The sequence below is a fragment of the Leptodactylus fuscus genome, chromosome 7 (genome assembly GCF_031893055.1).
Source record: "Leptodactylus fuscus isolate aLepFus1 chromosome 7, aLepFus1.hap2, whole genome shotgun sequence".
In the NCBI taxonomy this organism is placed as follows: Eukaryota; Metazoa; Chordata; class Amphibia; order Anura; family Leptodactylidae; genus Leptodactylus; species Leptodactylus fuscus.
This window is the reverse complement of record NC_134271.1, coordinates 29,689,583-29,699,897: the sequence shown is the minus strand read 5'-3', so window position 1 is coordinate 29,699,897 and position 10,315 is coordinate 29,689,583. Positions and strand designations below refer to the sequence as shown.

General features: G+C 41.6%; 1 protein-coding gene across 1 annotated transcript; it reads right to left on the bottom strand.

The window, feature by feature from the left end:
- Positions 1 to 618: 618 nt before the first annotated feature.
- Positions 619 to 9,919, bottom strand: LOC142214440 (uncharacterized). The gene is made up of 5 exons (XM_075283386.1): positions 9,852 to 9,919; positions 9,315 to 9,351; positions 7,489 to 7,705; positions 4,542 to 4,652; positions 619 to 2,467 (listed from the first exon to the last, which is right to left on the bottom strand). Exons 1-5 carry the CDS (start codon positions 9,917 to 9,919, stop codon positions 1,113 to 1,115), a joined length of 1,788 nt encoding a protein of 595 aa, XP_075139487.1. The 3' UTR covers positions 619 to 1,112.
- Positions 9,920 to 10,315: the final 396 nt, after the last annotated feature.

The window sequence follows — 10,315 nt, the reverse complement described above, 5'->3', positions numbered from 1 at the left end:
TATGTCAGGGTAAACTCTGTGTCCTGAAGAAGGAAACCGTTTTCTGCTCCATTTTTTTTTTTTTTAATGGCACAATTACTGTGGGGGCAACTGGGGCAGCATTATACTCTAGGGCTATTGAGGGAAAGCATTATACTGTGTGGGGCCACTGCAGAAAGCATTATACTGTATAGGGTCAGACCACTGGAGAAACAGTATACTGTTTGGAGTGGGGCCACTACAGAGCGTATTGTACAGTTTGGCAACTAAAAATCTGTTTTGGCCCCTAGGTGTTTTTTCGTAGTCTGGAGCACTGATAGGGGAGGAAGGTAGCGCGATAGCTGCTGCCTTTTGTTGGCTGACCAGTTGTGATATATATCTATATATCTCTATCTACTGCTGTGGGTTTTACCTTGTAAAGGTTATCCGGTAAGGGTAACTGCAATAGTTTTTGTAGGTGAACTTTTGGAAACACCACCTAAATATGGTTGGTTTTTGCAGTAGTTTGCAGACGGACACAATGGGCAAGTTATACAGGGACTTAATATTTTTGTTTGCATTAGGCCAAATCTAACAACATCCCAAAGCAGACTATACGTATTCCATATGGAAATAGTAAACATTGGTAGTAACCTAGTCATTCATAGCATAAGAACTTGCCATATAGTACAGAAAACTGAACATAAATGCATACAAATGTATGTGTATTCTTGATAACAGAACAACATCATGATAACCGCTATTGCGATACTAGCTGTCTGACGGTCAGCCATCCCGCCATTCATAGCATATTATTTCTGATGGTATTCTCGTGTCGATGCTCTATAAAATACACTTATAGAAAATGTGCAAAAGAACAACTTATTAGTATTAACCTGAAAATCTGAATAAATGTAAAGTCTGTCTCAGTCCACCACGTCTTCATCATCTCACATTATTAGAGTGCACTTGGTTTCCCATCTGGAGTGTGAGAGTGGCTACAACACACTTGAGTCACTTACTAAACATGGAGTCCTCACAAATGCACCAATGGTGATAGGAGAATACAAAAATAGCAAAGATTTATCATCCTTTGTATATTTGTAAAAAAAAAAAAAAAAAATCAAAAATAGGCCTAACGTGACAATGTCTATTTACATCTCGGAATCGGCATACATCCCATTAATTAAATAATCTACTTGAGTATAGTCTTTTTTCTTGTAGCTCTCATAAGCCTGAAGCACGAAGAGCACTATGACAGCTATGAAGAACATGTTTCCTAACAGCAGCACTGCTAGCAGGAAGCTGGTATTCTGGACATGTCGTGTTACCTCCCCGGCAACAAGAACGATACTTTCATCATCGGATTTTTGGTCGCCTTCCTTAGTAGAAGACACTGTAGATACTGTGGTGGACGACAACACGTTAGAGTCTGGTCTGGATGTTTTGCTTGTAGTTGGGTTACTGCTGGTCGATACTGAGGGCGCTCCTGGCTTTGTGGTAGAGGTAGGTATAGTAGGCGAATATGTTGTTCTTAACGTTGTTACAAGTGGAACGGGGCTTGTAGTTGTCAGAATGGATGTCTTTGATTCTTGGGTGGTAGCTAATGGTTTGGTTGGCTCTGAAGTGACGATTTGTATTGTAGGCACTGTTACAGTACTGGATGGTTCTTCAGCAGTTGTTACATTCATACTTGGTTTCGTACTCTTTGTAGTGTTACCTTCTATAGCGGTGGTTGGTAAAGGCTCTTTGGTGTCAGATGAGTTTTGATCTGGCACGGGTGACGTTAAGGTTGATAATACGGTTGGCGGAGTGCTTTTGATGACCATGGTTGGGATCGTACCAGGAATGGGATTATCTGGCTCAGCTTTTAAGGTTGTACCCATTGGTTCTGTCGTTAAATTTGCTATCATATGTGTAGTTGAAGGCTTCAAATCATGAATAGTTCTTGTTGTGGATTCTATGTTGGAGGCCTTTTCAGTGGGAACTTCTGGAGTTACTTGTTCGTTGGTTTTTGAAGACCCTGGAGTGGAACCTTTTGCTATTACAATTATTGGCTCTGTAATGTTTGTGGATTCAGCGGTCGTTGGTGCCAACATGTTTCCCGTTGTTCTAGAGGTTGTTAAAGTAGTTGAATTTCTTATTGTTTCTTCTGGTCTTGTTGTAGTTTGTTTTATTGGAAGTTTAGTACTAGTTGTGAATTCAGTGGTGGTTGTTGTCAATGTGACTGGGGCTTTACTAGAGGATCCTGGAGTAGGTAATATTTCCTCTGTGCTCGTGTTGGTTTGTTTCACAGCAATATCTTCACCACTAGGCCCTGCTTTAGAAATGACTGGTTTAATTGTTGTTTCTAGGGCAAGTGCTTTTGTAGTCTCTGTTCTTGGCATTTGTGAAGGTGTTACACTAGTTGGGGTAGCTACATCTGCTGCTGTCCCTTTCATAGGAAGTTTCTGGTCTTTAAGTTCTTTTTTCGTATTCCGTTTTCTTCTTTTCTTTGAATTATTTATACCTGTTGAATTTTTAAAGAAAAATATTTTTCAAAGCACTATAAAAAAGAGAATATGAATATTAACTAAAATGTATTAAAGGGGTTGTCCGGGATATTTTGATTTCCCTACACTAATCTAAACACTCTCCCCCCCTCCTACATAACATTATTAATAAAAAAAAAAAGTATATTTACCCATATTCCTGGGGCGGTCATGTGACTGCTCCAGGGACATTTTCTGATAATCTGGGGACAATCCATTTCTTGAAGAGGATCGTCACTACTACTCCCCCCCCCCCCCCCCATCCACGGCTTCTTCCGGCGAGACAGGTCCTCCTCCTGTGCTGGCAGGGTGCACGCTCTTCTCCTAGCAGTGTGTGCACACTGCTGCCAATAAATCACCTCTATTGCGTGTTCGCGCATGCGCAGTAGAGGTGACGGTGGAACAGGAGCACGCACACAGTACAGGAGGAGAAGAGGCCGTGTCACAGGAAGAAGCCATGGAGGGTAAGTATGTAATATGGGTCGTGGGTTGGGTTGAATAGGTAGGGCAGGGCATATAGGATAGCTAGGATAGGGAGGATAGCTAGACAGGGAGGGGTGTATGGGAGAGGGGGAGTACATTTATTAACCCAATAATAACACTAATAGACATTTTTAAATAAAACAAAACATTTTTTGCCTGGAAAACCCCTTTAAGTCAAGTACTTTTCAGGGAAGCTCAGATGGACAAGCTACCAGCAAAGATACACACTTTGACTTGTGACAGGTTTAAAGTGTACCTAAACTTTTCATTTTCTGTCAGGATTTATGTCATTAATAAGTATTATTAACAGGTTTTTGCAGTTTTCCATGAAATTCTGCAGTGAAATTAATTTTCTGGCCCTCTGTTACTTTGGTTTTGCCAATAGTACATGGTATAAAGCTACCAATGACTGTTTGTAAATATGGGCGACTCCTGTATAGCAAAAGCAGAAGCTAGAGGGGTGGAAGTCACTTAAAAATAGCATTATGTTTGGCTTTACACCATCAAGATTAGTCGTGCTGTAATTCTGAGCTTTCACGCGCCACCAACATTACGGTTCTAGCTGTGACAAACCCAAATACAGGAGTTGAACAAAATATCTAGAACATTTCTATTTTTACATAGGGAAGTTTAACTCTTCCTGAAACGCTCGCTTTTTTCCCGCTCAATTACAAAGTTTATTTCCCTGTTGATAAAGTTCATTATTTGCCCGGTTCTAAAAATGTGTTCACTTGCTTTAGGACCCTTTCACGCTATGGTTTTTACTGTCTGATTGTTATCTGTAGGGATCCCCCCCCCCCAAAAAAAAACAAAAAAACAGCCCACAGACTGATTATAGTGTTCACATCTTTTTTAAGGAGTGAAAGACACTGAGAATAAAAAAACGGTGGCGTGCACTTTTCTCTCTACTAGTCTGCAAGTCTATGGGTCACAGACAAACGGACACCATACAGGCGTCATCAGATTCATTGTGCTAGGTGATGCTGGAAAATAAAGACATCATTTTTTTGTGGACAAGGCTAGCACCAGACTGGCTTCCCTCACTACTAAAGCACATTCTTCATATCAGTACAGGCCAGCTCTTTTCTTTAGATGTCCTGCATTGTCTTATGTCCTGTTCACATCTGCTTTTATATTCCGTCTGGGAAGAGTCCGCATGGAGACCCCCCCCCCCCCCCCGAACGGTATACAAACACAATTGCAAGCACTGTGCTGTAAAAGCGCAAGGACCCCATAGACTATAATGGGGTCCGTAAGCTTGCCGCGCACGAATCATTAAATTTCCAGATGCAGTATGGGGGGGAGGGGCAACTACTAAAGACTGCAGAATATGAGGCATATAATGACTGTAAATAGTGTTATGTCTCATGTACTTAAACTGCCTATCCTGAAAAGTGAATTGAAACAAGTATACATTATATTATACAATTATACATCTATCTATCTATCTATCTATCTATCTATCTATCTATCTATCTATCTATCTATCATACTTTACAGTTTAGTATCTACTGGAATAAAGACCATCTGCAAATGTATCATGTGTTCTTGCAGGTGTACAAAACTTACCTAAAGGCAGATCTGTGATCTTCTGGGTTCTACTTGTGTGGCATAATCTGTTACAATGTATTATTGTACACCACTTGTTGAGTATCAAAGATCTACTGCAGTATAGATTAGCTATAAAAAATAAAAAAAAGAAAGAAAGAAAAAAGTTATTTCAAGAATTATAATTCACTATTAGTCAAGGAGAGGCGTAAGATACGTCTGTCAATGTAAACCAGTCACACATTGTTGAAGACAACAACAAAAATGAATGCAGTTTGGCCACCAGCTCATTGCCAGGGGTTTGTCTAATGTTACCCAAGACCATCTGTTGTTCGGGGAAGCTGCAACACGTTTCCTCTTCATCAACCAAGGAAATATACTGTAGAATTACACATTGGTATTGCAATGCATGGACGTGCCAAGTCCGCCAATTCAGGATCCTCTTTTATAGGTCCATCAGAATTTGATGTGTGAGGGGACAGATCCAGTGATCTGGCTGCTACCGTGTGCCGGAAACTATAGCAGTAGATTGGATTTAGCTGCAGCTATGTCTCTATTACTTGAATGGGGGTAAAGCTGAAAAAAATACTTTCAGCTGAATCCCCACCTGGTGGAAACAGCGTTTTATGTTGCATATTTTCTACGTTTTTGTGGGCCAAGACCAGGAGTGGATTGAGCAGAAGGTATGAGTATAAGAGTTTCTGATGTACATCCCAATCCTTTTGTAGCCATTCTTGGCTTTGGCTCAAAAAATGCAGCAAAATCTGCAACAACAACAACAACAAAAAAGCTGTGTTTCCGCAATGTGGGGCTTCAGCCATAAGGGGTTGTCATAATCAGTATTGGTTTTCTATCCATATACTAAATACCTGATCCGTGGGGGACAGACCACTTACACCCACACCAATCCCAAGAACAGGGGCTCCTTTCCTCCATTGTGCACTCAGCCTGGTTGAATATAGGCGCGTCTGGTGGTGGACAATGAATGAATGGGCCCAACAGAGATAGCTGAAGTACAGCGTGGTAGTGCCACACATACTCATATGTCAGTGGTTGGACCCCCACTTATCAGGTATTTATCCTCAGTCCTATGAATAGAGCATATTATACTTTTCGGGGTGCCCTTGTCAAGTTTCATGACTCAAGATTTTAAGTCAATGTTTTTAGCGTAAATCACTGTAGACAATGAAATCTGTACAATACCCCACAGACTGCTATGGCAATGAACAGTTAACATGAGTTCCAGAGAGCAGCGGTCTTAAAATAAAACAGGGTGTGACATATAATCCATCATCATTAGAGACACCAGATGCCGACTTGTTCAGCCCCTAACACATTCAGATCTTTTTCAAGAAAAATGTCCTTAGTGTAGAACAGAGGGGCCCTGGGAATTGGGCATTTGGTAAATTTAAACATAGCTGACAGATACTGATTAGAAATATCCATATATAGCCGGGGCTCTACATATTAATGATGTGCTGCCAGTCCAAATCCAATTTGTACGCAAATACGTGAGCGGCTACATTTAGTGTTGGATACAATAAAGGAACATAGTAGTGAAGAGGCAAAGACTGAGGTAGTGTGAACGGATCTGAAACGTCCACCAGTATAAGGGAAACATACATGGCCTTAAAGGGGCTCTATCATTGGAAAAAGTCATTTTTAGCTAATCACATCCTTGCATATCCTTTGGAAAGGCTATTCCACACCTACCTTTAGTATGTAGATTGCCTCAGTGGTTTCTGTACAAGTCCGTTTTTATTCATATGCCAATGAGCTTCCAGCCAGCACAGGAAGTTCCCAGCAGCACTTGTCTCTCTTATGTGTGTGCAAACAGGAAGCTGAGTCATCATCATCAGCAGCCTCCCATAGGAAACAATAGCAAAGGGGGTGCACCATGCATCGTGCAATAGTCTAATTGGCATATGAATAAAAACGGACTTATTCAGAAACCACTGAGGCAATTTACATACTAAAGGTAGGTGTGGAATAGACTTTCTAAAGGCTATGCAAGGATGTCATTAGTTAAAAATGACTTTTCCCAATGATAGAGCCCCTTTAAAGGGGTTAGCCAGGATTTTTTGTTTATGGCCAATCCTTAGGATAAATATCTGATAAGTCAGGGCTGACATGGAGCTCTGCATGGATCAGCTGTACAACACCTCTACTACACTCTGAAAAGGAGGAGCTGGAAGCAGATGGCTCAGCACACTGTATAGTGACTGGGTGCTGACACTTCCATTCAGCTCCCATTGAAGCCAAATATAAGAAATCTGGAGATATCTATCTATCTATCTATCTATCTATCTATCTATCTATCTATCTATCTATCTATCTATCTATCTATCTATCTATCATGTTTGAGAATAAAAAGGTACCATTGCTTCAGTTCCTGGAGGATCCGCTCCACCTTGAAGTCCTTTGTAATGTACCTCTCCACCTACCTTCATGTATCTTTGTCACTTCTGTAGATTTGGAGTAGAACAGCTTTGAAGTCTTATGCAAATAAGGCAGTGGGTGCACTAGGGGTGGGCTCTCAGCTTCCTGGAGCACTAATCTTGACCCTCAGACCTCTATCAACTCCTGCCTGCGTCATCCTGTGCAGTGGGAGTTGATCCTCCCACTGCTATGACATCACCCATCCTACTTGAGCAGCAAAGCAGTGCTCCTGAGTCTGAAGGCCCCGCCCCCAATGCACCAACTTTCTTAAGACTTCGTTATTTTGCTGCAAATCTACAAAAGTGACATACATACAGGTATGTTGTTTATCACAGTAATGCGCTCTGTAATGCGGTGGCAGCAGTTAAATATACTGGGGGGAAGTGGTAGACTCCTTTTAATGTTCGGAAATTCATTTTTGCTCCATACACTGTGTGCTAGACACAGAAAAAAAAAAGACATCCAGTTTAAGGAGCTATAACAAGCTCTGAACTGATAAATGGGTCCTGGCGATGATCAAGGAACTTACTTGTGGCCAGGCTCTCCTTGCAAATTTGTCTGCATTCATTCTCATAACTAATCTCAGAATCCGTCGGCTGATGGATCGCCTTCTCTGCTGATTTCTTAGTTCCATCAGATAGGCACAGGCCCACTGACCACAACAGTACGAGAGTCTTCCACATCATGGTGGGGTTCTGCAGACACTCATTCACAGCAAGCAACTGTTTCAGAGCAGCATATTGGATCTGTAACAACACAATGAAACAGTTACATACATAGTAAAGCTACGTTTAAGGCTGCGTTCACATACTATATATCTATTACATCAGTACCGGTTTTATTTTTTTGTCCCTTGGTCATGATAACTGATGCCAAAACTGATGCGAAAATGCATCAGTTGTAATCAGGCTTTTTTACATATTTCTATTCCAAAACCATCAGTTGTCATCAGTTTTTACCATGATGGGTTGTCGAGGCCAATAGACTAGGGGTACTCAACTACTTTTAGTAAAGGTCCATTGAGGACCATCAAGTACAGGTCTGAGCTGAACACGACCAGTATCTCCAGTATGTTTCAGACAAAAAAACTATAAGACATAGGACTATAAACTCCTGGTTTAGACAAGAAAAATATGATTAGGTGGGAAGGGGTGTGTGTGTGTAACTAACATGGCATTATAATATGCAGGGGCGCTAACGTAGCATTACTGTACTGTACTGTAAATATTGTGGCAATACATTGTGTGGGGGCACTAATGTGGCATTATACTGTGCAGGGGACACTAATATGACATTATATTAGGCTGGGGACACTAATATGATATTATACTGTGCATGGGGCATGGACATGGTATCATACTGTGCACGAAGCACTCAGGGGACACTAATATGACATTAGCACTAATGTAACATTATACTGTGCAGGGGACACTAATATGACATTATACTGTGCAGGAAGCATGAACGTGGTATCGTACTGTGCAGGGGACACTCATATGACATTATATTGAGCAGGGGACACTAATATGACATTATACTGCACAGGGCACATGAACATGGTATAATACTGTGCATGAGGCACTAACGTAGCATTATACTGTGCAGGAGACACTAATATGACATTATACTGTGCAGAAAGCATGAACGTGGTATCATACTGTGCAGGGGACACTAACTTGACATTATATTGAGCAGGGGACACTAATATGACATTATGCTGCACAGGGCACATGAACATGATATCATACTGTACAGAAGGCACTAACGTAACATTATACAGTGCAGGGGGCATGAATGTGGTATCATACTGTGGGGGCACCAAGGGGAACTATACTAATACTGGGGGCATTATACTGTGGTGCACACTAATGTGACATTAGTGCCCCCATACAGTATAATGCCCCATTATTGTGCCTCCAAGTATGCTCCTTAGTATCCTCCCACCCACAGTATAATTACCCATTAATGTACCCTATACATAATTTACATTAACAGCGTCTCCTATCCCCAAGCCCTAATCCGTTGGACTAACTGGAAGCAGGGATCGGCAATCGTTCCTGCTGTCTGCACAAAAGCCCACACATGTGAAGACAGCAGAAATGATTGCCTATCTAATACAAAGGATCGGGCTTGGGGAGGGAGAGCGGGCAGGAGATGAAGGCTTCTTCCACCTACTGGCATAATGAAAATGCTTGGAGTGCCTGCTCTGGTACAGTAGTGAAGCCGGCAATTGGCGGCTTCACTACTAGCTATAGAGTAGAGGTTTGGGCCGCAGCCCCTACAGAAAGAGCTAACATGCTCAGGAGAGCAATCCCTGCTCGAATACAGTAGAGAAGCCTTAGAGTGGACCTTTACCAGAAAGTTAAGTCTGCACCTTGTGGCTGAAGTAAGACTAAAGCAAAAAATAATATCTCAATTTACAGAGTATTATCATAGGAGAAATTAAAATGCTTGTATCAATGATGGTCATCCATCTTTTTGACAATGAAATGTAAAGCTCGTACAAAAAAGTTGCAAATATCCCTACATTTCCAAAGGTTCTAAGAATTGTCTTTAGGCCTTAGGAACCCTTTATTAATTTTCATGTGGATATTCTTCTTGCTGTAACTATAAACAGGGTTGATTTGGAGCTTCTTCTAGCTCAGATCACATCTGCACCCAGTCTCCGTACAGGGACTCCGTTCCTCACTCCACAATGTTCACCCTTTTCGGGCGGAAACTGAACAGAAACCACTTGGACCCCATTATAGTCTATGGAGTCCACAGGTTTTCTAAGGTAACTGATTTTTTATGCGGATTAAGTTTCCGTTCGGGGGGACCCCAAGCGGACCCACTAAATGTATACCCATATGCAGATGTGAACCTAGCCTCAGTGTGAGAACGTCTACGTACCTGGCACCGCTGGGACTGGCAGTGCCCACGCTCGATAGCAGTTCCATTAAAACTGCTCTGGGCTGCATGGACCCTCTTCTATTGACTGGCAGTGATCTCCTAAACCATCTACATTTAGAAGAGTCTCAGTCTGGTATTTCCCTTTTTACAAAAATTAGTATCTTTAAAATTTGTTCAACTACACATTATGGAAAATTGCAGATTCTGTGGAGAAGAAGAAATTTGGTGACATTCCATTCACTTGCATTGGACTGAACATTAGGATCAGAGCTGCACATAAGCAGAAGTCCCACTGGCCTTGAGCTCTAGCAATATGCTAGGAGGGAATGGCTGATATTTCAGAGCCCTGACCGTCCAAGCATTTAGATAACATTGCAAACATTTGGCAAGGTCTTCCTAGTTGACAAGCATTTTGAGCGCATAATACTAGATGCTTCTTCTCAATATATTCACCGATAACTCCA